The sequence below is a fragment of the Mucor mucedo genome (genome assembly GCF_025094135.1).
Source record: "Mucor mucedo strain NRRL 3635 chromosome Unknown EV154scaffold_68, whole genome shotgun sequence".
In the NCBI taxonomy this organism is placed as follows: domain Eukaryota; kingdom Fungi; phylum Mucoromycota; class Mucoromycetes; order Mucorales; family Mucoraceae; genus Mucor; species Mucor mucedo.
Window position 1 is genome coordinate 17273 of NW_026252352.1, and position 25557 is coordinate 42829.

Consider the following 25557-nt stretch of genomic DNA (forward strand, 5'->3'; position numbering starts at 1 on the left):
GGTGAACTTAGCATGCTTATGAAAGTTGCCGAGGTTTAAGCTGGTGGTCTCAGCAAGCTTACAAAGCTGCCGAGATTTAAGCTGGTGGGCTCAGCAAGCTTATGAAAGCTGCCGAGATTTAAACTGGTGGTCTCAGCAAGCTTATGAAAGCTGCCAAGATTTAAGCTGGTGGTCTCAGCAAACTCATTTAGACACCGAGATTTAAGCTGGTGGTCTCAGCAAGTTTATGAAGGTTGCTGAGATTTAAGCTGGTGGTCTCGACAAGCTTATGAAAGTTGCCGAGATTTAAGCTGGTGGACTCAGCAAGCCGAGATTTAAACTGGTGGTCTCAGCAAACTCATTTAGACTGCCGAGATTTAAGCTGGTGGACTCAGCAAGCTTGTAAAAGTTGCTGAGATTTGTGCTGGTGGTTCTAGCAAGCTTAAAAAGTTGCCGGGATTTCAGCTGGTGATCTCAGCAAGCTTATGAATGTTCGGTCACCTCAACAAGAGTATTTTCGATTGAAGTTGATAATCTGTATACTTTTTTTTTGTAGCTTTTCAAAAACCCTGTTGGGGAAACGCATTATTTGGACTAACCCGATCCAAATTGTTCGAGGGTAAATTTCTCCAACTGCTTTACAGTCATACAGTTTTTCAGGTCGAAAAAAAAAACCCTGGCTTTTTCTTCATGTGAATATCCTCAATTTTTGTCTTTTCCTAAAAGTCAGAGAAGTATCATTGGGGACTGTACTTCTTGAATTACTCTGTATGAATAGCCATAGTCCGAACAATAGATTCGTTCTGAACAATTAATGTATTCCATGGGCTTAGGACGCACCATTTTCGTCAATAACATTACCATGCCCATGGTATAGAAACATTGTATCCGTGTTGAATTTGTAAAGTATTAAAAAAAAGTCTATAGATAAATATGTGAAAAAAAAAATGGACTAAATGCTCTGCAATCCAGACTTTTCTTGGAAGTCTTTATAAAAGTTTAGCATCTCGGGTGTAATTCTTCTCGTAAATGTTTCCAGCGATCTTTTGAAATGTCTCATTTTTACCTATATTTCAATATTTTAGCTTTTGGAAAGGCACTTTTTATTTTCTTCTTGAAAAAACTTACGGATTCGATATGAATGTCTTCTTCCATGGCGAATAACGCGGCTTCTTGGCAAATCGCCACAGCTTCTGCACCGGAGCAACCCTCACTCTATTAAACATTTGTTAAATTTGAAAATAAAACTATCATCTTTGTATGATTACCCTTTGTGCGATTTCTTCTATATCGACATCGGAATCACAAGCCATTTTCAAGAGTTGTATTTTGAAAATCTCTCTTCTTGATTCTATGTTGGGAGGACCTACATATAAAATCCGATCGATTCTCCCCGGTCGCAACAATGCATCATCCTATTTCAATGTAAGTTGTGTGTATTTACAAGGGAATGAAAAGATATTTACAATGATATCAGGTCGATTGGTGGCAGCTACCACCGTCACGTTCACTAAGGCTTCTACACCATCCAGTTCATTCAAGAGTTGAGACAGCACTCGATCTGCCACTGAAGTGCCTCCGTCCCCTGACGCTCCTCTTTTCACTGTCAATGCATCAATTTCATCCTAAACGTCATGATTTAAGTTATCTAATTTTTTTTTTTTAGCCATTTAAAGGTGTAGGAGACTTACAAAAAAGATGATGGAGGGTGAAGCAGCTCTTGCTTTTCTAAACACTTCATGTACAGCTTTCTCAGATTCACCGACCCATTTACTAAACAACTATATTGATCCTTTTTTTTAGAAAGAAGCACATATACACACAAATCATCTTACCTCGGGACCTTTGACAGCTATGAAATTGGATCCGGCCTCGGTCGCCAAGGCTTTAGCCATCAAGGTCTTACTACAACCGGGTGGACCGTAAAGGAGAATGCCCTTGGGAGGACGAATGCCCAATCTCAAGAAAGCCTCTGGATGCTGTAAGGGCCATTCGACAGATTCCTTTAATCGTTGCTTGATATCGTCTTGACCTCCTACATCGGACCAATAGACTTTGGGCACTTCCAGCATGATTTCACGCATGGCGCTGGGTCGAATTTCTGTCATGGCGTCACGCATATCCTGCAAATTAACGGCCAGATCCTCCAACGGGGCGTGGGTGGAACGTTTAATGCATTTTAAACCGGCTTCTCGACAGACAGCTGCGATATCTGCGCCTACGTAACCGTGGGAGGTACTTGCGAGGGACGTGAGTTCGTGTGATGAGAGCTGATGGGGTATTTTAGACATGATGGTTTCAAAGATGGAGAGACGAGCTTCAGCAGTAGGAATGCCAATTTCGACCTCGCGATCAAAACGGCCTGGTCTGCGCAAGGCTTCATCCAAGGAGTTGGGTCGATTGGTAGCGGCAATGACGACGACGCGATGGTTTTGTGTGGTGGCACCGTCCATCAAGGTCAGTAAAGTGGTAACAACGCGTTTTTCAAGTTCGCTGGGAGCTTCATCACGTTTAGGACAGAGGGCATCGATTTCGTCAATAAAGATAACGGTGGGGGACATGTCGATGGCTTGATCAAAGATATCGCGTAGCTTTTGTTCGGTCTCACCGTAGAATTTGCTGACGATTTCGGGACCGTTGATGATGATGGAGTGAGCTCCTGTTTCCTGGGCAACGGCTCTGGCGATTAAGGTCTTGCCGGTACCGGGAGGGCCAAAAAGTAGAACACCCTTGGGAGGTTTAAGGCCGTATTTTTTAAAAAGTTCTGGGTTGTTGAGAGGTGTTTCTATCATTTCTCGGACAATTTGGATTTGCTTGGAAAGACCACCAATGTCCTTATATCCGCCACTGACGTTGGAAGTTTTAGGAGGTTCAATGGTCATGGTGGGAGTGTCGTATTGTATTTTTGTATTTTGTGTGACCATGTAAATCTCGGCCGTGTGCTTGGATAAAATTTGTGAGAGTTGAATCCTGCATAATTGACCGAGATAGTGAATATCCAGTAATTGGGACTCCACAACGTATGTCTGCTCCACTATAAAAAGATTTTTTTTTTAATCACTGCATACATTTCTTCAAGAAGAGTTGTATCTAACCTAAAAACTCTTTGAGAAAGGTGGAAAAGTGTTGGTCGAGTTGGAAAGTGAGTTTGTCTTTAGATGTGATGAAATCGATGTTGATACGGGTAGCTTCTATCTGGCTATGAGTATCTGATTTTTCTATATCGACAAAGTCGCCAATGGCCAAAGAAGCTGCGAGTCGAGTGTTGGTGCTTAATTCAATGTCTGTCATTTTTGATGGATGTATGTGAATAATGAAACGCGTGGCATATTAAAACGTGTGTTTACCTTGTTTCTTTACAGTGACAGAAGGCCATGCGAAACAAATGGCGACCTTTTTTTTTTACATTAGGTCTTCGAATTGTAGTTTGTCTCAAAAAAAGAAAGGGTTACCTGATCGTGGTGTTTGATCTTTATGAGATCGGCGGTAGAGAGTGCATTTTTTTGCATAGCTTCTAAACTGAGATAGGCCCTGGTTTGTTGTTTGGTTTGTGAGGAGGCATGGCCTTTGCCCTGATTCACATTGGCTTTGACTTGAAATGACATTTTTTTAAAATGAGAAAGCCTATAAAAATTTGACCTTGATCAAAAAAGAGCAGGTGTGGGAAATCCAACCAATGAGATGACAGGATATTTTTTAAAATGCAAAAAAAAAAAGAAAAAAAAAAAAAAAAAAAAAAAAAAAAAAAAAAAAAGAAGTGAGTATTTCAAAAGAGACTCCATAATAAAGAGAGGGTTTTCATTAGCTTGTTTTTCCTTGAGATATTTCCCTTGATCTATCATGTTATGCATATTGTGTGTGCAGCAAGCAAAGAAGGGGTGTGTGTGGGGGTAGAGGAGTTTTTTTTTTTTAATTATTTGGCTAACCGCCTATTTTTTTTTTCTTTTCTGTTTCTCTCTCTCTTTCTCTTTTTTGTTTTGTTTTCAATGGAATCTTTTAATAAGCAAGATACCATAAAAAAGAGTTTTGAAAAGCAAGCCACCATGTCAGCCTCGTCTTCTTTAACCACGACCACGACTTCACCGCATCTCTACCAAGACACTAATTATATAGGCATTACTATCAATGATGATATACCTAAATACAATCACTCGACTCCTCAGAGCCCACTGGAGCCTTACTACAAGTCTCCCCATCACCACACAAAACGCTTCAACCCTTCCGTCATCATGGAAGAGGTAGAGCCCGTTCATTACAGATTGCAACCCGAACTCTCTGGGGCTTTTTTAAAAATCAAAACGCAAGCTGATTTACCAATGTCACATCATCGTAGAGCGAGGGAAGGCAAACGATACGGAGTAAAGTGCTGTAAAAGAAAGAAATGAGAAGAGAAGAAAGAAAAAAAAAGAGAGACAAAAAATGTACTGACCTTTTTTCATTTAGCCTTTGTATATGCTAACGTCTGAATTAAAAGCGACGTATTCAGCATGTAATCATGGATTTAAATACAATGCCACTAATAATCCTCGTCGAGTCTTGACCAAGCCTAGTAAAGCATCACAGAATGATGGGTTTGATAATGATGATTTTGACTACATTTTGTATGTGAATGATATACTTGGAAGTACAGAAGGTCACAAGTAAGTTTAGACGGACAACAAAAAATAAAGGAGTAAGATAAAAATAACACACACATTATTAGATACATTATACTGGATGTGTTGGGTTCAGGCACGTTTGGTCAAGTGGTGAAATGTCGGAATACAAAGACGCAGGAAATTGTAGCGGTCAAGGTAGTGAAGAACAAGTTGGCTTATTTCAAGCAAAGTATGATGGAAGTGGCGATACTCGAGATGGTAAGGTCTAGTGCATCACATAACATATGAGAGAGAGAGCTAAAGGTTTAAATTTAGCTAAATCAACGGTACGACGAAAACGACAAACATCACCTGTTGAGACTACGAGACACATTTATTCATAAGAAACACTTGTGTTTGGTATTTGAGCTCTTGTCGGTCAATCTGTACGAACTCATCAAACAAAACCATTTTCGAGGATTATCCACCAATCTTGTACGTGTATTTACCGCTCAAATATTGGATGCATTAACCGTCTTAAATGAAGCTCGTATCATTCACTGTGATTTAAAGCCTGAAAATATTCTCTTGAAAAAGTAGGTAAGCCCCCCTCTTTCTATTTATACGCTTGAAGGATCATAATGGTTATTCATCACTTTATTAATTTCAGCTTGGAATCACCCACGATAAAAGTCATTGATTTTGGATCGGCCTGTCATGAAGTGCAGACAATGTACACGTATATTCAGTCAAGGTTTTATCGATCGCCTGAAGTCTTGGTGGGTCTACCTTATACGAGTGCAATTGATATGTGGTCTCTAGGCTGTATTGCCGCGGAGTTATTTTTGGGGTTGCCATTGTTTCCAGGTAGTTCTGAATACAATCAGTTATCTCGTATTGTGGACATGCTTGGGTAATAAGAAAAAGGTAGAAAGAAAAAAAACAGAAACGTTTCTTACATAAAAAATTAGAACTCCTCCGAATTACATGATCGAGGTGGGTAAGAATGCACATCGTTATTTCGACAGAGACACGAGTGGAGGGGAAAAACGATACGAACTAAAGTCGATGGAGAAATACAGTGCGGAACAAGGCAAAAACGAGCAACCGTCCAAACGATATTTTTCGGCCAAGGGTTTGCCTGATTTGATCAATACGTATCCCATCATGCGAAAGACACAAATGTCCAACAAGGAGATTGAAAAAGAAAAACTAAACCGTTTAGCATTGATTGATTTCTTGCAAGGATTATTAAATTTAAACCCGATCGAACGATGGTCACCACAACAGGCGAAGCAGCATCCGTTTATCACAGGTGAACCATTCACATGTCCGTTTCAACCTCCCTTTATTTCCAGAAAACAACATCATGTCATACCCAATTCTTCATCCACCAGTACCATGTCTACAAGTGTACCCAAGACCTCACCTACCTTGGGATACCGTCATCATCTACAACCGAACAATGGAAATAGTTATTCGGATTCTTCTTATTTATCACCTACTTATTCAAGTCTACCAAATCATTATGAAAATACAATGACCAATAACAAAAGATCTTCGTATGTGCCTCCTTTACCAAGTGTGCTTGAACCACCACATAATGATCAACATCAACATCAATTAAACTCAATGTACAGTGGAGGTGGTCAACGACAGCAGCAGCAGCAGCAGCAACAACAACAACAACAGCAACAGCAGCATCATCATCAGCAACAACAGCAGAGTAGTCGACCTAGAGCAAATACAGTGGGCACAATGCAAGTACCACCTCAAATTCAATGGGCGACGGTGGATCATAGTGATGGTACAGCTGCGACAGAAGGATCATTGTACAGCCCTTATTATCCATACGGACAACAACAGCAAAGTGAGGAAGAAGGAGGAGGAGGAAATATCTTACCTCAGTGGAATAACAATGCTCGACAGACGGTTGATTTGGAAAGAGATGGAGATTGGCAGGAGAGCAAGACCAATCATCATCATAAAAGAAGCAATAGTAGTGTACGGTATGCGGAGATTCCTACAGCTTCTGTGTCGTCTTCCATGATTCATCATAATTCGAGATCGAGTGTGGCTAGTTTTCATCGATTGATGCGAGGGCATACAATTCCTTATAGTAGACAAGATATAGAATGGGATGGTGTTGTACATCAAACGCCTCCACCACCTCCACCTCCACCGCAACAAGAAAACGATTTTGATGAAAATGATAAAGGTTGGATGATTGCTTAATATATGTAATTTTTTTTTCTTTTTTTTTTTTTTTTTTTTTGTGTGTCCAAATAAAAAAAAGTTGTATGTGCTGTGAGAAAAAAAAACGCCCAATAAAAATTGATCGACTCAATATTTTTTTTTTGGCGTCCTTGATATATATAAAAAAGAAAACCGATACGACGAAATACGGTTACAAAACACATCTTTTTCTTTTTTTTCATGGATAAAAAGTTGGAAAAGATCTTTCAGAAATTGGAGTATAGTGATCGCACTCTAGAGCGAACAATGGAAATTGCGGAGGAAAATGATCAAATTTTGCAAGACCTGTTTGCTCGCATGGATTCTGAGAAAAAAGAGGTCATTTATATCAGTAGTAACAATAGCAGTAGTAATAGTAGCATTTATGACTTGACCAGCAGTCCTGTTGAAGCCCAAGCCTTCTCACACCAAAGTAGCAGCCGTAGTAGTAGCTGTTCTGTCGAGACACAACAAAGTACTGAAACTCTTACATTTCCGCGACCACAACGAGATAACAAGACGGTAAAGCAAAACGAGGCGGTGGCCATACTAGATAAACTCAACAAGAACAAGCATAAATTAACTGGAAGTGATCTTTTCGAGCTATTTGGGGAGGCAACTACGGTGCTTGTGCAAGGAATATTTGTAAGCAAGAAGAGGCAGTTGCCCAGATGGTACAAATTCCCAAAGAGCGAGAAGAATAGACTTGTAAAGATTATTAGTAAGATTGTGTTGGATTACTTTAGCATTGATCTTTCTCGCTTTGAAAATGATTGGTTCGTCTTGTTTTTGATAAAACAGGCATATGAAACTGAAAGGAGAGAGTCTCACACATAATGTGCATCATAATGACTAATAAAATGTAATATATTCATATATATATGTATCGCTGTAATTCTGATGAAGTAGAGCTCCATCTTTTTAATTGTTGTCAGAGAGTGTTCTTCCTTTATTAGTATGTTGTTATGGAGCAAGACATATACAGGTAATAAAGAACTATAAGTTTAAAAATAATAGTATCTATGCCAACAGACAATAAACATGGCAACGGCATAGAGCAGTTAGATAGCTATTGGCTCACAAAGAATGAATGATGCTCTCATTAAAGTGAAAATATGTGCCTGAGCGTTCATTGTGTATCTCTTTGTAAGATATATATTACGTAATGTAAAGTTTAATCATGTGGTGAAATATACCCACCACTGATTAATGCATGATGCCGAAGCAATGTTATTTGCTTATCAAAATAATCAATCACGATACAGATTGTTTCGCCTATTTTTTTTTTTTTTAATCTGTTTTTTGCTTGGCACTGTAAGATGACTAATGGATAAAGAGAGTGAGCTACAATGAAATAAGAGACAGACAATTAAAAAAAAAGAAGGGATGCTATGGAATAACCAAATGACACTTAAGAAATTTTAGCCACGTCACCGTCCGGACTTCTTTATAATTAATTTTTTTTTTTTGATTATTTTTTTTCTTCTTCTTCTTCACACATACATACAAAAATTATAAATATGAGTGTACATCTTTTGAGTTCAGACAGCGAAGAGTTCAAGGTTGACAAGGAGGTTGCCGAGCGTTCCGTCTTGATCAAGAACATGTTGGAAGGTAGAAGCCAGAAAAACAAAAATAAAACAAATAAACAATGAGCATTCGAAAAAGGAGACTAAAAAAACACGTATTTTTTTTTTTCATCTTTAGATATTGGAGATTCTGATGCACCCATTCCTCTTCCTAATGTTACTTCCAAGGTTTTAGGAAAGGTACTGTAGATTGGTTGAGAAAAAAAGTTGGTTTATACTCATCTTTTTATTTATTTTTTTAAAAAAAAGGTCATTGAATGGTGTACTCATCACCGTGACGATCCTGTTACTCAAGATGATCAAGAAAGACGTAATACTGATATTGACGAGTGGGATCAAAAGTACATGGAAGTTGACCAAGAGACCTTATTTGACATTATTTTGGTAACATAAACAAAGTGTATATGAGAGAAAGCGTATACTGATAGATACAAATTAGGCTGCTAATTATCTCGATATTAAACCTCTTCTTGATGTTGGATGTAAGACAGTTGCCAACATGATTAAGGGTAAGAGTGCCGAAGAAATCAGAAGAACCTTCAATATTACCAACGATTTCACTCCTGAAGAAGAGGCTCAAATCAAGAAGGAGAATGTAAGTTTTATTTCTTTTACATCATATAAAAAAAACATTAACCTTATCTATCACATAATAGGAATGGGCTGAGGACCGTTAAAAAAACACAAGGAAATGTCCCATTAAATAAAAAATTTTGACAAAAAAAGCTTACAAAAAATATATATTTATGTGTGAAAGAGGGGGTTTATTATGTGTAAATGATTATGTTTTTTCTTATGCGCTGTCCTTTGTGTGAGATAACCAAGTCTTGAACTTTTCATCTTCCTCTCTTTGTGCCTTGGAAGGAGGATATTTAGATGCGCTAGGCAATGGATTCTCATCACTATCATAATCTTCTTCATCAAAGTCCTCTTCCTCTTCCTCTTCCTCCTCATCGTCCCATCTATCATCGTCCAAATTGCCTAAACAAGACATGAATGCATTAAATATCTTAATCTATTCCTCTTACAATATCAACTTACGACCATTCAATGGCACTTCAGAACCCTTGGCTACATTCATATCCTTCATTAATTTACTCAATTGTTTTTCACGATTCTTTTCCTCCTTGGCCAATTTCTCACGAATCATTCTCTCGATCTCTGGCTTGTATTCGACCTCGTATTCTTCAGCAGCCTCGTCCACAGCCTTGAAGAAATCATCGATACCTGCACCAGTGACGGCAGAGACACCGACGACCTTGAGGTGGTTATAGAATTCATCCAAAACAAGACTCATGGAAGACATCAAACTGCTCATGTAGGTGGTATCTTGACTGAGAGCCAATTGAAACTTTTCGAAATCGGTCATCCATTCAACTGCGAAATCGTGGGAGACAACATCTGTCTTGTTGAATACGAGGATGAAGGGTAATTTGGTCTTGTAGAGAATACTACAGGCGTAAAGCATGTTGCTCATAAAGGTTGCGGGTGAAGTGGTACGAGGTGTGTCAATAATGTATGCAATCATCGTAGGGTAGGTGGCCGCTAAAGTGTCAGTGATGATGGCACCTGAGGCTGACCATGTAAAAATCTCGATTTGTCCAGGTGTATCTACCAAAATATGACTAATTCCCTTACTTAGATTTAATCACAACATTGTATGCTCGTCCTTCATTGTTTTATACCTGACACTTTCGGAACGCTTAGCAACCAAATTGAGGACTTGATCGAATTTAGTGGTAAATAAGTTGAGACTGGTCAAGATACCACCGTTAGGACCAAGGTTATATCTTTTTTGAAAAAGAGAGAGAGAAAGAGAGAGAGAAAGAGACGTCAGTTCCACGTTAACTTTTTTATGTATATAGATGCTACTTTACTGCTTCATGACTTCCTTGTAATTGACAGTGTCACGGATATCGATATTTGCAGTGAAAGGAAGAGAAGAAACTGCAGGATCAAGATTTAACACGTATGGAGGTGTCTTCTTCTCGTGAAGATGAGCATTAATTCTCTACATTAATAAAAAAAAAAGATCAATAAAAAAAAATGAAATTTCTGGGACAACATCATACAATACCTGCATAAATGTAGTCTTTCCAGAACCAGCCATGCCAATACAAAGAATGACGGGTGGTTGTTTCTTTCCTCCAGTTTCTGAATTAGGTGTTGCGGCTGACATTATTTATGAAAAAGGGTTCTTATTTATTTATTTTTGCTTTGACACACAACACACACACACACGACAAAAAGCAATCGACCTTTTTTTTTTCTGACTAAAAAAAATAAAAAGGTCACGTTTATGCGGTCACACATGAAAATGACCTCATTTTCAGGCAGTAAAAGAAGCTCCCAAATAAGGGGGGATGTGTAAACTGTAGATTTATTCTGCAGTACAATGTATCTAGATTCATTTACGCGGTAATATTACACTCCTTTTCTGGTATTTTATCTAGATGGCTGTATAGCTATTCTCTTCATCAGGTGCTGCTGTTGCCCCAAGAGAATTGTTATGGGTAGGTAAAAATGAGGCAGATTCAGATAGATAATCCTCGGGACTCTGAGCATAATTTTCTTCAAATGTCATTGTTGAGGGTGCCTGAAGATTCTTGAGGACAAACAGCAAGACGTAAATAATACCTACAATACAAGTCTGTGTATAACACCATCCTTTAGTTTCTCTTGTTTTGCTTCATCTACCTCCTGATGTATTACACTTACAATAACTGCGCCAATAATTGATAAAAGGGATATTCTAAAGGAAATCCATGCCAACCTATAATTATACCGTGTAAGAATTTTGTATTTTTGGCAATCGCAATAACCTGTTTATTTGCGTAGCCACTTACCAGACATAGACTATAAAAAAAGAGGAATGGTATCAGCTCATTGTACAACATAAGAATCTTACAATTCGAAAATCCAACTTACAAACACCTCTACCGACAAACGAGTATAAAAAGGGGACATATTTAGAAAACGCGGGTTTTTGATCCACTTCTATAACCAAAAGCGCTATCCACATGATACTAAATTAGGGCCCGTCAATAATATGAAATCAGTAATTGCTTTTTTTTTAATGGCCTCCTATTCTTCTCTTATAATACGTGTTTTGTGACTTACAGATGGAAAACACCGTTTACAACATCTGCAGCATCTAAAGTGGGATAAAGTTAGTAAATAAACTTGTTACAATGATAAATAAAATGGCAATATATTATTACCCGAGGACCAGTCAGAAAACTTATCAATAGTCGTCAACAAATAGCCTAAAAGTCCAACCATATTGACTAATTTAAATACAGCTGTAGACACCATTATTTGAGTCATTTTTTATTTTTATTTTTGTGGAATAAGAAACAAAAAAATAGATGGAAAGGATAGCTTTTTTATATTATTTTTAAAATGGTGTTCAACGTTGTGTAACCGTATGATAAAGTTTTGTACAAAGTGTATCTGCTAAGCAACTGAGTACGTATTGTCGGTTAGAATGCATCTTCTTTTAGGTGGTAGCTGAAAAAAAAATTAAGCAGAGACTAATATTTAGATGGGTAGCACATTTTCTTTATAATAAATATCCCATTTGAAAAGGTAGAATTGTTTCTAATGTTAACAAGTACTTTTGACCTCAAGTTTTGATTCATAAAGATGCTCCATTTAAACTTTGGGACTTAATTATGACTCAAAAAATATTAGCACAGTTTTTTTTGTTACTTATCTCGTTCTTCACAATTGCTTTTTTTAGCTCCATAAAAATGCCTCCCACCAATCCTAAAATTGCTGTTGATAGTTGTGTATTTGCTACAATGCACTATTTACGTAAAACAGCCTTTGCCTCTGCTATCCTCCCAGTCAACACCAACGCCCCAGGAACACGTTTTGAGGGCAATATCACGAGAATGTACGAGGATGGTCGCATTGATTACTGCAATATGACCTTTGACGTTCTTCCCGATGTTTTTCTATTGATCCTCTTCGGGTGACGTGTCTCCGTTATAGGGATAATGCTCCTCGTAGAAGACGCCAGGTCTAACAGCAACAGCAACAACCTATCGCTAAAGACGAATACACTGACCTTTTGGACGACGCCATTTAAGCAGCTGCACCAAATAAAAGCGACAATAAAAGCAATGATAAAACAGTGGATCTTAACTGAAAATAATGCAGCATAAGTATTGACCGACGCTTTAATCGACCTGATACAAGATATCAGTACATAAACGCTTCTCTTCTTGGTCTTTCTGGGGACAGGAGCAACTCTTGTTTAATGCTTTCTTCACTTCTTGCCTTGCGATCACATCCAAAGCGTAGTAATTCCGGCTATTAATTACTGTGCAAGACAATTAAATTCCTCCTGAATTGACTTGGACTAGCCTGAGTATCTTACTTGGATTATGCTCTTAATTATTATGACGGTTGTCAACTGTTAGGATAAGAAGATACATCAACATTGACTTCATTTATTTTGGAAATGTCACGTTTTAATGATATTCCCAAACTTCATGTGTTTGTTGTCCCTAATGGGGGAATGTATCTAGAGTGCATCTGCTTTTAGGTGGTACCTAAAAAAAATTTGAGCAGAGACAAATATTTAGATGGGTAAAACACATTTTCCTTATAATTAATATCCCATCTGAAAGGTTAGGATTGTTTTTTATGTTGATTAAAATGAGAATCTACATAGAGTGCATCTGCTTTTAGGTGGTACCTAAAAAAAATTTGAGCAGAGACAAATATTTAGATGGGTAAAACACATTTTCCTTATAATTAATATCCCATCTGAAAGGTTAGGATTGTTTTTTATGTTGATTAAAATGAGAATCTACATATATCAATATAAAAAACATAACAGATTCTGGATTCAACATTTTTTTTTTAGGTGGGGGCGGGGAAAAAATGTCACAACCTGTACAAAAAGGTTTTTGAGCCAATAATAACCTGCCGCTAATATCATTAGCCGTGGTCGGATTTTGAAATAACCCACTGTTTGTGCTTACGGATTTAAAAAACCGCGCACAGACTATATAATCGTTAGCAATGGCTTGAAATAACTTCAACCTTTTTTGTGTACTTAGTAGAACTACTTGAATTTTAAAATATACATTAAAACAAATATTCTTAAGATGCGTGACCCTTTTTAAAAATAATTTATCTATTGAAAGGTTCGAAATATTGATCTGAAGTTGTTAAGAGACGGCCTATGAAATCACAGCCGGAGGCTCAATGTCATCAACCCTGAAAAAGGGTAAAAAAGTTTAAACCTTTTTTATGTACTAAGTAGAATCACTTGTAATTTCGAATATATTTTATAAAGTATATTCTTAAGACGCGTGACCCTTTTCAAAATTAATATATTTATTGAAAGGCTTGAAATATTGATCTGAAGTTGCTCAAAGCCGGCCTATGAAATCGCAGCCGGAGGCTCAATATTACTTACACTGAAAAGAAGATAAAAAAGTTTAAACCTTTTTTATGTACTAAGTAGAATCACTTGTAATTTCGAATATATTTTATAAAGTATATTCTTAAGACGCGTGACCCTTTTTAAAATTAATTTATGTATTGAAAGGCTTGAAATATTGATCTGAAGCTGTTTAGAGCCGGCCTATGAAATCGCAGCCGGAGGCCCAATATTACTTCCACTGAAAAATTTTCTTAAAAAAAAAAAAAAATCCCCCCACATAAAAAAAATCTGGCTATGAATAAATTTCCTTTTATATTACTTGTACTAGTCGGAGATGAATGCTCAAAAATGTCACAAAACACGTTAGGAACTACTGAAAAGCAGATGCACTCTAAGTCGTCAAAAAGCAACATATATTTTTTGCATACATTGATTACATATAACAGACGACTAAATTTTCTGCTATAGGGCGAATTTAGATCCCGTATACCAACCTCGATTCTTTTTGAAGGCCTTCAACGATCGACTGGCAGAAACAGTACGCCCTAGAAGTTATATGTATGTTGATGAGCCAATGAACCAGTGGCTCGGAAATGGGATGGAGTATAAGACAGTTGCGGATAATATCACTTACATTATGATGCGCATGGACTTTTGTGGGGATCCTCTTCAACGTAGACCTCGACCAATAGAAGACAGGTCGATTGTAGCAACCGTGACGCGATTGACTGAGCCTTGGTATCACTCTGGAAGGGTCATTATCGCAGACTTTTGGTTTGGTTCGCCATAAATGGCTCGAAAGCTTATGGATCCTGGATTGCATTCCATCATGCAAGTATGCAAGAGACTTTACTGGCCCAGAGGTATGCCAACAACGGGCATAGTCCAGTTGCTTACGCTAAATATGGCAGCAGTTTGTTCATGAAGCCCATAGTTCCAGGTGAACACTTGTCTGTTGGTGCATTCCGTGACCTGAAGGTAAAGGCGTTGGTATCAAACTGTAGCACGACAACCAATGGGAATATTCGACGTTTTGTGGACCCTGTCTGTGGAAATCGTACGTTCAAAAATTTACGATGAATACGAAACTAACAAAAGTAGATAAAGAAAAGTTTCAAGAAAAGAACATGATTTTAGATTATTATTTTTTTAGGTTCTGTTGATAGTTAATAGTTAAGGGTATGATTTATATCATTTAGTATTTATTTTTAATGGTCATAAAGCACTAGAATTCTGATAAGGTTGTAGTTTTATTTATATTATTCTATTTAAAATATCTTCAATATTGTTTTATCTAACAAGATAGACAGTTATAAAATAAAGAATAAGGTGATTGTGAGACTGGGTAAAATTGAATATCGTTTTATTATTGAACGAATTAGAGGATGGTTTATATATGAATTGACAAAGTCATTTTGGTACTTGTTAATGAATAGAGCAGGCCGAGAGAATGCTTTATGATGAGTGAATATATAGCGGTAAGCATCTGAGGACCATGCGTACATTATAGGTTGTTGTATTATTTATAAGTTTTTTTTATTTCTTAATGCAAATGTTGCGTGTACATGACGTGACGCAAAATAGCCTTTTGGTGTTTCTTCGCCAAAGCAACCCACGAGATAGTGCTTGTATAAAGCAAATATAATTAAAAGAAAAAAAGAAAAATAACCGTGAATCACGTTTCTGGAGCACATCAATGGGCCGACATATTAATTAAAGCATCTCTTCGCTCGCGAACGTTACGGAGGACCGCTTGGTTTGCCTTGGATATATCGGAAGCCATGATTTGAGCCATCTGTTGCATGATGTCATTGAGATCGCGATTTCGTAAGATGGATATACTGTCGTTGTCTCCAAACAGGGCAAGAAGATCACTAAATAATACTTTCATTTTGTTATCATTTAATTCGGCCATTGATTTGACGACAAGAGTTTTGTTCAATTTTGCAGTGGCCGGTGTCTTTATCACCTCATAACCAATTTCTTGAAATATGCGTGAGGCGATCATGCTTGAATTATCGTTTTCAATTGATTTTTTGATGCCTTCGAAATCCGCATATGTGAACACAGTCAACGGCTGACAAAAGCGTCCCATGGCAACATGGCTGGAAGCACGGCAAAGCATATATGATGTTGGGTGGTGGAATTGCGAACGCAATTGTCTCATTTGACCAATTAGGTATGACGTGTGAATGGAACGCGCTTCGATTTTTAGGGCAAGTGCGTTTGCCTTGTTCCAACTTTCTTGATCAATGTAAAGTTTTGTTGTCTCCGGTGAAATTGTAATTGTTGAAGATGATGGGCCAATATTGGGGTCTTCCAGAATATCGACACGCATACTGGAAGTAATTAGGCCAATGCAAGAGAAAGATGCGATGACAAGCTTGCGTCCATCTCGAGTGTTTTGAATACAAGGCCATACGTCACAATAATTGCTTGATATCGGAGGTAAAGAGGAATCCATGGATGCCGACACGTCTCGATGAATATCCACGCTCTTTGTCATCCCGTACATTTCAATGGTATTAATCATAATTGCTACACCGGATGAGACATTTAACAAGATGGCACCAGCTAAAACTTGGGCACAGGCAAACTTGAGATTCGGCTCATGCTTCCAATCGCCGTTCAGTAAGGAGGAGATTTCATCGTTCAACTGGAAATACGTTCGCTGCATGAGTAGGTTGCGAAGCGGTGAACCATGGATGAGTGAAGCCAGGTTTGAACAAACATTTGCTTTTACACCCTCCCCTTCGATACTCTTGCGCTTTTCAGGTAAGATAGCTTTGCATTCGAATGTATTATTTGACATTTTCCTAATATTGGTGGAGTGGCTGAGTGCATTATACTCGACAACATTATTCTGGTGATCAGAAAATGTTAAAGCAAATGGTTCCAGTCCCATTTTGTCGATAATCCAGGAATTTTTATGCTTGACATCCAGGGAGCTATCCATGGATTGACAAGCATTAATTATAGCCTCGGAATGATCCCGAAGCATGACGTTGGTTTCCATCTCATACAATGTGTACTTCATTGTCTTGACAGTTGGTACAGCAATAAGGTCTAGGGAAAAGTTTGCAATTTCCTTGTCCGAATCATCTGGCAAACACAATGTAAATGAATAAATGATGATTTTGTGTATGAGTTTAATCGAATACCTGAATTATGCAAGCAATCACCTTTAGATCGCTTAATGTGACTGCCCAGGGAATCAGAATTTTCATATATTTTGTTGCAAAAAGGACAACATAGACTGTTGTTCACTCTTTCTACTGTGACAACTTGGTTTTCGCCTAAAAATTTTTTAATACTTTAAATCTACAAAAAAAATCACTACTTCTCACATTACCATTGTTATTAGTATAGCGGAATTTGTACGAATCTCCGTGGTATCGTTGTTTGTGGTTTGTAAAAGCTTTTAGAGTGGAAAAATTTGCATCCAACTCTTTGCATTTTTTTAAAGTACAGTGAAATAAATCTTTATCAGCAGTTTTTTCAATAGTCATGTCAGCGTAAGGTAAAGTAAAGAAAAACTACCTTTGTGGGGAAAAAAGAAGAAAAATATCCCACGTCTTTTTTTAAAATATTCAACGCCTTTTTAGAGTCACGTGATTTTTTTTTTATGTGTTTTGAGAATATGATGACTTACAGCAATCCCGACTAAAATCAGAGAGCCCAGCCTGAGAGGACTTCTTCGTATAACGGAGACTAAACGCAACCGTAATAGCACATAAATAGCAATATGTCTTTTTCGTTTTTTTTAAAAAGTAAGGGGTAATATTTTAGTGTTGCTTGAAAAAACAAGAGTCGTTATTTTTAACTAACCTTTTCATTAAACTTATTAATTTCTTTCATGACGATAGTGTACTTATCAACATGAATATCTATTCACGAAGAAGCAAAGCCCAGTTGGGTATGGTAGAATCCACTGATTTTAAAGTTGGAACCTGGGCAGGGGTTTACGGCATAAACCTGCTACCAGAGTCTTTCTGGTATGTCCTCCTACGGCCCATGGGCGTGGGGATGGGATATCCGCTACTTAGTTCGCACCAACTAAACAAAACAAAAAAAGTTTTTAAAAGAATGAAAAGAAAAGTTGTGTGAACGATTTTTTTTTTGTAGGCTAATAAATCAAATTGATTTATACAGGTTTTTATGTAATCAAACAAGTGTTTGGCCGGATTTTATTTGTAAATTGATTAACAAGAGCTGTTTACGTGAAGATGATTTATATCTTTATTTAATCACCCATGATATTTGAGTCTTTATCTATTATAGAAACATCTGAAAAAATCCCCAAGCTTATATACAAGCATTATTTCTGAACCTGTTAACTTTTATCAGCGTTACAATGATAAAAAAATTATCAACCTATGTGGTTTAGAAAAAGTCAAACCAACACTGGTATATACCAGATCTTATTTATCATTCTATAAATAGAATCCGTTCATATGCTTTCTTTTTCCACCAAAAGATAAAAAAGACATGTTGCAATTTTTACGATTTTACGGCTTAGCCTAGTCTTTGCCATACGCAAAAGACCTTCCAGATTAAGCTACCAAATTTCGGCCGGGATTGCTGTAAGTCGTATAATTTCTCCTATCTTTATCATTATATCTCTACCCGTCGTGATAGATAGTGATTTGCTTTTGAGTGACAACTATAAAGCTACAGATGTTATTGGGTACTCTCAATTGGTAATTTAGTCATTCATTGATTTTGTGCTGATGTTCTATCACGTATTAGCATGGCTTAATAACTCTTGTGAAGGCTAAGGACATGCAAATACATATTTACCTTGATTTTGTCATTGCTATTTGCACTGAGATGCGATGTACTATTCCAATCAGACGTAACCTATAAAAGTTGTATATCCTTCGACGATTGAACGATATTGCTGATTTGGCATGATGGATTAGAACAGGGTAATTGTAACTGTCACTGATAATAGACGCTGCTATCCTTGCTGAAATAAATGGATGTGATGACATTGACCATAATTGGCAGAGAAACATCTGGTGTAGAAAACCGACCGCAGTTTTCAGATGTTTGGTAAGCCTGCAGCTAAATACTCTTTGATAAAGTTATTGAGTAATTTGTTAGTAAGCATAAGCTTGACGAGACTGCCAGCCAAAATCTCGGCAACTTGTTGAAACCACTGATCGAAATCTCGGCAAATTTCAGAAGTTTAACGAGACTGCCAGCCAAAATCTCAGCAGCCTATGTAAAGTGCGATAATGATGGTATATGAAAATAATGCAAGATCGAATCATACATATTTTAATTATTTTCCCCTTATTCTCATTTCCAAGTAATTGTTGTACCCTCCAATGTTGAGAATCTTGGCAGTTTTGGCTAATCCCCGCTGACATAAAATCAACATTCAGCAGGAGCTAAAATAAGCGTGACATTTTTATTTTCCAAAAAAAAATCTTGGCAAGATGGGCGTACCATTTGATTGTGACGCAAACATAAAACAGCTCTATAAATACTTTTGAAACTAGTAAAAAGTAATCACGTCTCCCTTTTATCATATTTAGTTCAGAGTTTGATTTAAGTGTTGTATATAGAAATGAAACCATCACAAATCTTTGTAAAACTTGTCAACATCGTTGCCCTTGTAGGATATATACTTAACGTTGTAGTCCTATTGGAAGGCACAACATCGGGTAAAATATTCCTGCTGTTGTTACTACAAGTCAATTTTTATTCATGCGTTTAATTATTTTTTATTAGCTCTTCAAAAAGTAAACGGTGTTTTTCACTTGTAATTCATTGTCAACATATCATAAATACATAGGATTACCTACTAAAGAACCACCTCCCTCTTTCTCTTCTTTTGTAAAGGTTTCTTATTGTCTTTCTTTTGACTATTGAGACTCAGGAACCAGCACCTAATGTTGAATACCTGGGACTTTATAAATATTGGTTTGGTCGCGGACTTTGTAAGTATTTTATGCGTGCTGTTTGTGTGTGAAACATAAATTAATCGCAACGTTTACTGTTCAAATTTAGTTTTCATCTGGTATGTCTAAATATTCAACTGTATCCTATCGGTTCAGGTTCGGTTTTTTAATCTTTTAATTATGTTAGGGTATCTATGATCTTGTTAAATGATTCTGTTGTTTCAGTCGTAGGATCTTCCATTGTACGTCAAACTAAAAAAAAATTAATTATTATTGAATACGGAACCCTAATTTTTTTTCTTTCTGATGATAGACCGGCTTAACGGGTATTGTTTTTGTTTGTATTGGCACGTTGCAAAATTGTTGTTGTGGAAACCGACATGAAGAGAGCACCTATGTAGCATTGGATGAACCTGAAAGTTCAACTTATGCCGTTGAAGTTCCAGACTATCAACCATCTCTTCCTTCATACACAAAGAGAGACCCAAGAAGAGTTTAAGATAGTGTACATATATGGATAATGAATAAAAGAAATTGTGATATTCCTTATTTTATCTCTTTAGCATTCATTATTGTCTTGCTAGCCAAAATTCTTTTGCATAAAATAAAAAAAGGTAAATCTTTGATTTAGATAATACGGGAAAAATGAATAGAGACAAATTAAGAAGGGCGCACCCTATTTCGTAAATCATCAAAGTGTTGTCTGTTGATTGAGTTAGCTAAAATTGTATCGAAGAAAAAATCAAGTTGAGTATCACTATGTTTATCAATTTATTAAAGTTTAATCCAATAGTATCGATTTCCTTCACAATGACTTTGAGTAAAGTCAGTTAATCTATAATTATGTCACTTAGTGTATTATCAAAGATGAAATTACTTGTATGTGTTATATAGCAGGATGGATCCCTCATAAACTTTTCCAACGCGATTAAAAACAAATTATCGCATTTGATTTTTATTATCCGACTTTCTGTCTTTCCATCTGTTTTTTAATATAATAAATTCCTTCCAATTGCTACACTTGTGGCACATCGTATATCGATGAAGATTTTAAGAGGGTATTTGCTTCTGGTGAAACGACTCTTACGGAAGATTTTCACACTTAAACTTTATTTGATTTAATGAAAAATAAAAATAAAACCGTAGTAGGCATCCATAGCGAATTTCAAATCCGCGTACATTATCGAATCCAGCCATAATCAAGCTGGTGCTACTGAGGCTGAGACCTTTTTAAAGGCTACTCAGCAATTGGTTACACGATGGGAAGAAGGAGCTTGGAAAGTCCGATGGATTTGGCTAATCAGAATCGAGCCCTGTCTTGGTTTTTAACGTCGTTCTCCCACACATCTTGACGGTCATCGTCTTTTTTTTCTTCTTTACATTTAACAATGAAATTAAATAGGATCAACTTTCTGTTGGTTGCAACGTTAGTGCTGCTTGGGTACTTTACTGTACAGGCAGACCAAGATCAGCTCCAAAAGCCTATATTAGCTAAACAAGATGATGTTGAAACTCCATTCTCTGACGGACTTCCCAAAGAGCTTTCACCTGAACAATTAGACAATTTGGAAACTGAAAAGTATACTTTCCAGGTAAGCAATAGTATGAGAAATTAAGAATAAATATAGAGATAATAACAAGCAATTGAATAGACCGAAGTATCCCGCTTAATGCATCTTATTATCAATTCACTTTACAAATCGCGTGAGATCTTTTTGCGTGAAATAATTTCCAACGCGTCTGACGCATTGGACAAGATCCGATTTTTATCCTTGACTGATCCTGAAGCTTTAAAGAGCAACTCTGACTTACGTATCACTATTGCAGCAGACCCTGAAAGCAAGACACTTGTCATCACTGATTCTGGTATTGGTATGACACGTAAACAACTCAAGGACAATTTAGGTACCATTGCTAAATCAGGTACCTCTGAATTTTTGGCCAAAATGGAGCAAAATACAGATGCCATTACACAAATTGGACAATTTGGTGTTGGTTTTTACTCGGTTTTTCTTGTTGCTGATAAGGTGACAGTAGCATCCAAATCAAACGATGATGAGGATCAACATATCTGGCAAAGTACAGCTGTCGATGATTTCACTATTGCAAAGGATCCTCGTGGCAACACCTTACTTCGTGGTACACAAATCACTTTGCATTTAAAGCCTGATGCATATCGTTTCTTGCAAGAGAAGAACTTGAAGGAATTGGTCTACAAATACTCTCAATTTATCACATTCCCCATTATGGTTTGGAGTTCTGAAGAAAAAGAAGTACCTGTCATTCAAGATATCGATGATGATGAACTTATTGAGGAAAGTATTGATGAAGAGCCCAAGACCGAAAAGCGTATTGTCCACGACTGGCATCATGTCAATGTTCAAAAGCCCATCTGGATGAGAGATTCTAAAGATATTACAGAAAAAGAACACCAAGAATTTTTCAAATCATTGACCCGTGATACAGCAGACCCATTGGCCTGGAGCCATTTCAAGGGAGAAGGAGAGATTGAATTCCGTAGTGTGCTTTATATCCCATCTGCCATCACTGATTTATTCTACAACAATATCAAGACTGAACAATCCAACAAGCCCATCAAGTTATTTGTCAAGCGTGTGTTTATCTCTGATGAAGTTGAATTATTACCCAAATGGCTTTCATTCTTGAAGGGTATTGTGGATGCTGATGATATGCCATTAAACGTATCTCGTGAAACGCTTCAAAAGCATCGTAGTCTTCGTATTATTACACGTCATTTAATCAAGAAGGCACTCGATATGTTTACCAATTTATCCAAATCTGATCCCGCTGCTTACAAGAAATTCCTTGCTCAATATGGTACCATTTTGAAATACGGAGCCATTGAAGAACAATCTTATCGTAAAAAGCTCACTAGTCTTTTGCGCTTCTCTTCTTCTTTCGATACCGAGCCTTTCTCTTCTAGCTTAGATGATTATATTGAGCGTGCTAAAGCAGAACAAAGAAGTATCTTTTTCATGACTGGTAGTAACATTGCAGAGATTGAACAATCACCCTTTATCGAAGCACTTTTAGCCCGTGGATATGAAATCATCTATTTTACTGATCCTATTGATGAAACCTTTGTCGAAAATATCCCCGGATACAATGGAAAGATGTTTGTTAACATTGCCAAAGGAGATGTTGATTTTGCCGAGGATGATAAAGACATGATGAGAGATAGCGAGTTGGAAAACAAGTTCAGACCATTGACCGAGTGGTTAGTTTCTACATTAAATCAACATATCGACAAAGCAGTTGTCTCACGTAGATTAACTACATCCCCCTTGGCTATTGTTGCCCCCAGAAATGGATTGAGTGGACATGCACAACGTGTATTAGATGCACAAGGTGTAAATCATAAGAATCCCAACATGGAGCAGATTATGGAGTCCATGAGATCACAAAAGAAGATTCTGGAGATTAATCCAAACCACCCTGTAATGGAAACATTATTGGATTATGTCGAGCAAGATAATATTACCAAAGACATGACGAATTTGATCCAATTATTATATGAAACCACTTCAATTAAAAGTGGCTTCCCCTTGAAGGATATCACTCAATTTGCTGGTCGCGTTGAAGGTCTGATTCGTAAGGCTGTTGGTATTTCTATTTTGGAAGAAGCTAAAGTCAGAGTAAAGAGAGCTGAAGAGAAGACTGAGGAAGAAAGATTAGCTGATGAAGAGATGAAAAAGACTAATATCATTTATGAAACTGAAGATGATATTGAGCATGACGAATTATAATTATAATAGCGCACTCCCTGAGGCTGAGGCGAAAAAAAATAATAATAACAAAATGTTTTTTTTTTTTTTTTGCACTAATAAAATAACAACAAGCCTTATTCATATAAACAATAACACCAGGATGAAGGTTATGTGATTCTTTGTATGTCTTCTCGTAAAGGGAAATGCATGGCTATTAAAGATGTGTGGGATACCATGACAAGTGTAACAGTGCTAACAATAAAAATATGTGTATATTTTGGTAACTGCCTAATTTAGAAATCTAAATATAAAACAGCCAAGAAATGATCGTTACTGAAAAAAAAAACTACCTCCTTTATAAGCAAGCTCGGCTTTACTTTTCGCTTTTCAATTTTCTTCTTTTTGTTATTTTATTCGTCATGGCACCCATCGACGATTTTACAAGTTATGAGCACTACCTGGTAGCACGGCAAGCCGTCACCGAGAATGCCGTTAATCGACTTACACCAACTGATGATCAAAAGACCATTCTCATTATTATTGGTGTTTACACAGCTGCCATCTTGGTTTTATGGAATATGCCAATAGCAAAGATCGTTTTATCGCCCTTCAAAGTAAAGACTATTCTATTCTGAAGTCCTTCACTTAGAAACTAACATGTCTTTTAGTTATTGACTGTAGGTTTACATGAATTTTCACATGCGTTTGTGGGTTGTTTGACCTGTGCTAAAATCGATTCTATTGAAATTGATCCAGATGAAGGTGGTGTCACTAGAATGGTACACATATGAAGGCTAAAGACAAAGAGCAATCCAAGCTAATTTATTATTTTTAATAGCGTGGCGGTATTCCAATGTTGACATTACCTGCTGGTTATCTGGGATCTTCATTGATTGGAGCAATCCTGGTGATGTGTGGATTTAATATTATGGCATCCAAAATTGCATCGATATTTTTAGGTGTGTGTTTACTATTTACATTATGGTGGGCCAAAAATTGGTTGACAAGAGGCATTGGGATTGCTTTTATTGGTGTCATGGTCTTTCTCTGGTGGTTAGCGCATGGTGTTGGGTTGAAATATTTTGTCTTGTTTGTGGGTGTCATGTCATGTCTCTACTGTCTTTGGGATATATTAGATGATTTAGTGTTTAGAAAGATACATGAATCAGACGCTTCCAAATTCGCCAAAGTATGTGGCTCTTGTATGTCAAGCAGAGTTTGGGGCATCTTTTGGTTTATTATTAGTTTGGTCTTCTTCATTGCTGGTATTCTAATTGGCTTGGCAGCATTCAAGGAAGATCAACAAACTCAGCAGCAACAAGCGCAGGGTTTCGGGTGGTAGAAAACCAGGACAATTTTGTAAATAAAGCTATTTCTTTAATTAATATACGTAAAACACAATAATTGATAATATACTCAAAAAAAGAGTTTTTCGATCTCATCATAGATAAATTAAAACGGGTCTCTTAGGGACAGCCAAATTTTCATAGGGTCAGCCAGGATGCGTGTAGTCGTAATGTTGGGATTATGATACTTTAATAGACACCAAGAGGTCAATATAACTTAATAACTTGAACAAGATACAAATTCATCACAACCAACATAGATCGAACCAGTATAGGTGTGTTATTGCTTGCTTTCAGCTTCTCATTTGGACTTTACCAAAATATTTCTGCATCATATTAAGATCAAACGAGATTAAAGGCGAAGGAGTGATGGTAGAATTGTCAAAGAAAATAAAAGTCATTCAGTATACATTTATTCGTAATTGTCGTATTGTTTTTGATTACATATTCTTGTTTCCAAGTCTAAAGGATAGCCAAATCACAGATCTTACATTGTGACTACGTGCACTTTGGCTGTCCCTAAGGAAAAATTGGCTGTCCCTGAGAGAAGAACGAAATTATAATAAGAGCGAGGTTTTTGGATGTCAGAAGCTGTCTGTTAATTACAAAGTATCCGTAAACAATTCACAAATGTATTGTGTGTAACCTATGATATCTCATCTTGGACTTTGACAAAAGAGATGTCCCAGTGCGCACTGAAATAAAAACGTAAAATGTGATTACTCTCACCCTGAAACTTTTCAACAGTCTAATCGTGATTTGGGACAGATAACGTCGGACCTTTTTTAAAACT

General features: G+C 37.0%; 12 protein-coding genes across 12 annotated transcripts; 8 read left to right on the top strand and 4 right to left on the bottom strand.

Moving 5' to 3' along the window:
• Positions 1-826: 826 nt before the first annotated feature.
• EV154DRAFT_514133 (P-loop containing nucleoside triphosphate hydrolase protein) lies at positions 827-3595 on the bottom strand. Its single transcript, XM_051602093.1, has 9 exons — positions 3432-3595; positions 3327-3372; positions 3075-3263; positions 1815-3013; positions 1671-1760; positions 1446-1604; positions 1248-1394; positions 1108-1194; positions 827-1045 (listed from the first exon to the last, which is right to left on the bottom strand). The coding sequence occupies exons 1-9, from the start codon at positions 3582-3584 to the stop codon at positions 932-934; spliced, it is 2184 nt and encodes a 727-aa protein (XP_051455964.1). The 5' UTR covers positions 3585-3595; the 3' UTR covers positions 827-931.
• An 836-nt stretch (positions 3596-4431) lies between these two features.
• On the top strand, positions 4432-6791 carry EV154DRAFT_423655 (kinase-like domain-containing protein; the record flags this gene model as incomplete). The annotated part of the gene is made up of 5 exons (XM_051596147.1): positions 4432-4619; positions 4682-4835; positions 4893-5152; positions 5227-5469; positions 5528-6791. 5 exons carry the CDS (start codon positions 4432-4434, stop codon positions 6789-6791), a joined length of 2109 nt encoding a protein of 702 aa, XP_051455965.1.
• A 201-nt stretch (positions 6792-6992) lies between these two features.
• EV154DRAFT_565244 (uncharacterized protein) lies at positions 6993-7628 on the top strand (the record flags this gene model as incomplete). Its single annotated transcript, XM_051605887.1, has 1 exon — positions 6993-7628. The coding sequence occupies one exon, from the start codon at positions 6993-6995 to the stop codon at positions 7626-7628; it is 636 nt and encodes a 211-aa protein (XP_051455966.1).
• Positions 7629-8296: 668 nt separating this feature from the next.
• On the top strand, positions 8297-9105 carry EV154DRAFT_552929 (E3 ubiquitin ligase complex SCF subunit sconC). The gene is made up of 5 exons (XM_051605089.1): positions 8297-8405; positions 8499-8560; positions 8630-8764; positions 8820-8975; positions 9037-9105. Exons 1-5 carry the CDS (start codon positions 8312-8314, stop codon positions 9055-9057), a joined length of 468 nt encoding a protein of 155 aa, XP_051455967.1. The 5' UTR covers positions 8297-8311; the 3' UTR covers positions 9058-9105.
• A 299-nt stretch (positions 9106-9404) lies between these two features.
• EV154DRAFT_423596 (uncharacterized protein) lies at positions 9405-10559 on the bottom strand (the record flags this gene model as incomplete). Its single annotated transcript, XM_051596141.1, has 4 exons — positions 9405-10005; positions 10066-10170; positions 10258-10391; positions 10458-10559. 4 exons carry the CDS (start codon positions 10557-10559, stop codon positions 9405-9407), a joined length of 942 nt encoding a protein of 313 aa, XP_051455968.1.
• A 44-nt stretch (positions 10560-10603) lies between these two features.
• On the bottom strand, positions 10604-11725 carry EV154DRAFT_514145 (COPI associated protein-domain-containing protein). The gene is made up of 6 exons (XM_051602094.1): positions 11602-11725; positions 11501-11534; positions 11309-11406; positions 11227-11236; positions 11099-11153; positions 10604-11030 (listed from the first exon to the last, which is right to left on the bottom strand). The coding sequence occupies exons 1-6, from the start codon at positions 11705-11707 to the stop codon at positions 10830-10832; spliced, it is 504 nt and encodes a 167-aa protein (XP_051455969.1). The 5' UTR covers positions 11708-11725; the 3' UTR covers positions 10604-10829.
• A 233-nt stretch (positions 11726-11958) lies between these two features.
• Positions 11959-12729, top strand: EV154DRAFT_514146 (uncharacterized protein). The gene has a single exon (XM_051602095.1). The coding sequence runs from the start codon at positions 12055-12057 to the stop codon at positions 12358-12360; it is 306 nt and encodes a 101-aa protein (XP_051455970.1). The 5' UTR covers positions 11959-12054; the 3' UTR covers positions 12361-12729.
• A 1608-nt stretch (positions 12730-14337) lies between these two features.
• On the top strand, positions 14338-14861 carry EV154DRAFT_482996 (uncharacterized protein; the record flags this gene model as incomplete). The annotated part of the gene is made up of 2 exons (XM_051598544.1): positions 14338-14560; positions 14584-14861. 2 exons carry the CDS (start codon positions 14338-14340, stop codon positions 14859-14861), a joined length of 501 nt encoding a protein of 166 aa, XP_051455971.1.
• A 519-nt stretch (positions 14862-15380) lies between these two features.
• EV154DRAFT_273824 (uncharacterized protein) lies at positions 15381-16981 on the bottom strand. The gene is made up of 2 exons (XM_051594716.1): positions 16943-16981; positions 15381-16883 (listed from the first exon to the last, which is right to left on the bottom strand). Exon 2 carries the CDS (start codon positions 16816-16818, stop codon positions 15475-15477), a length of 1344 nt encoding a protein of 447 aa, XP_051455972.1. The 5' UTR covers positions 16819-16883; positions 16943-16981; the 3' UTR covers positions 15381-15474.
• Positions 16982-19293: 2312 nt separating this feature from the next.
• EV154DRAFT_273846 (uncharacterized protein) lies at positions 19294-20313 on the top strand. Its single transcript, XM_051594717.1, has 6 exons — positions 19294-19453; positions 19521-19551; positions 19632-19729; positions 19800-19809; positions 19878-19932; positions 20004-20313. Exons 1-6 carry the CDS (start codon positions 19357-19359, stop codon positions 20187-20189), a joined length of 477 nt encoding a protein of 158 aa, XP_051455973.1. The 5' UTR covers positions 19294-19356; the 3' UTR covers positions 20190-20313.
• A 524-nt stretch (positions 20314-20837) lies between these two features.
• EV154DRAFT_552935 (Hsp90 protein-domain-containing protein) lies at positions 20838-23609 on the top strand. Its single transcript, XM_051605090.1, has 2 exons — positions 20838-21282; positions 21343-23609. Exons 1-2 carry the CDS (start codon positions 21079-21081, stop codon positions 23455-23457), a joined length of 2319 nt encoding a protein of 772 aa, XP_051455974.1. The 5' UTR covers positions 20838-21078; the 3' UTR covers positions 23458-23609.
• EV154DRAFT_514158 (peptidase M50B-like-domain-containing protein) lies at positions 23610-24898 on the top strand. Its single transcript, XM_051602096.1, has 4 exons — positions 23610-23705; positions 23768-24032; positions 24087-24197; positions 24257-24898. The coding sequence occupies exons 1-4, from the start codon at positions 23626-23628 to the stop codon at positions 24758-24760; spliced, it is 960 nt and encodes a 319-aa protein (XP_051455975.1). The 5' UTR covers positions 23610-23625; the 3' UTR covers positions 24761-24898.
• The last annotated feature ends 659 nt before the right edge of the window (positions 24899-25557 follow it).

Coding starts and splice junctions, on each gene's coding strand:
- EV154DRAFT_273824 (XM_051594716.1), bottom strand. CDS start 16,818: ATGAAGTACACATTGTATGAGATGGAAACCAACGTCATGCTTCGGGAT.
- EV154DRAFT_514158 (XM_051602096.1), top strand. CDS start 23,626: ATGGCTATTAAAGATGTGTGGGATACCATGACAAGTGTAACAGTGCTA. Junction 23,706..23,767: donor TGTGTATATTTTGGTAACTG/CCTAATTTAGAA, acceptor AAAAAAAAACTA/CCTCCTTTATAAGCAAGCTC. Junction 24,198..24,256: donor AAGGTGGTGTCACTAGAATG/GTACACATATGA, acceptor TATTTTTAATAG/CGTGGCGGTATTCCAATGTT.
- EV154DRAFT_514146 (XM_051602095.1), top strand. CDS start 12,055: ATGACTCAAAAAATATTAGCACAGTTTTTTTTGTTACTTATCTCGTTC.
- EV154DRAFT_514133 (XM_051602093.1), bottom strand. CDS start 3,584: ATGTCATTTCAAGTCAAAGCCAATGTGAATCAGGGCAAAGGCCATGCC. Junction 3,373..3,431: donor AGATCAAACACCACGATCAG/GTAACCCTTTCT, acceptor TAAAAAAAAAAG/GTCGCCATTTGTTTCGCATG. Junction 3,264..3,326: donor TGTCACTGTAAAGAAACAAG/GTAAACACACGT, acceptor CAAAAATGACAG/ACATTGAATTAAGCACCAAC.
- EV154DRAFT_552929 (XM_051605089.1), top strand. CDS start 8,312: ATGAGTGTACATCTTTTGAGTTCAGACAGCGAAGAGTTCAAGGTTGAC. Junction 8,561..8,629: donor CTTCCAAGGTTTTAGGAAAG/GTACTGTAGATT, acceptor TTTAAAAAAAAG/GTCATTGAATGGTGTACTCA. Junction 8,765..8,819: donor CCTTATTTGACATTATTTTG/GTAACATAAACA, acceptor GATACAAATTAG/GCTGCTAATTATCTCGATAT.
- EV154DRAFT_273846 (XM_051594717.1), top strand. CDS start 19,357: ATGAAACCATCACAAATCTTTGTAAAACTTGTCAACATCGTTGCCCTT. Junction 19,454..19,520: donor ATTGGAAGGCACAACATCGG/GTAAAATATTCC, acceptor ATTTTTTATTAG/CTCTTCAAAAAGTAAACGGT. Junction 19,933..20,003: donor CAGTCGTAGGATCTTCCATT/GTACGTCAAACT, acceptor TTCTGATGATAG/ACCGGCTTAACGGGTATTGT.
- EV154DRAFT_514145 (XM_051602094.1), bottom strand. CDS start 11,707: ATGACTCAAATAATGGTGTCTACAGCTGTATTTAAATTAGTCAATATG. Junction 11,535..11,601: donor GTTTTCTGACTGGTCCTCGG/GTAATAATATAT, acceptor ATCCCACTTTAG/ATGCTGCAGATGTTGTAAAC. Junction 11,031..11,098: donor CAATTATTGGCGCAGTTATT/GTAAGTGTAATA, acceptor TGTTATACACAG/ACTTGTATTGTAGGTATTAT.
- EV154DRAFT_552935 (XM_051605090.1), top strand. CDS start 21,079: ATGAAATTAAATAGGATCAACTTTCTGTTGGTTGCAACGTTAGTGCTG. Junction 21,283..21,342: donor CTGAAAAGTATACTTTCCAG/GTAAGCAATAGT, acceptor GCAATTGAATAG/ACCGAAGTATCCCGCTTAAT.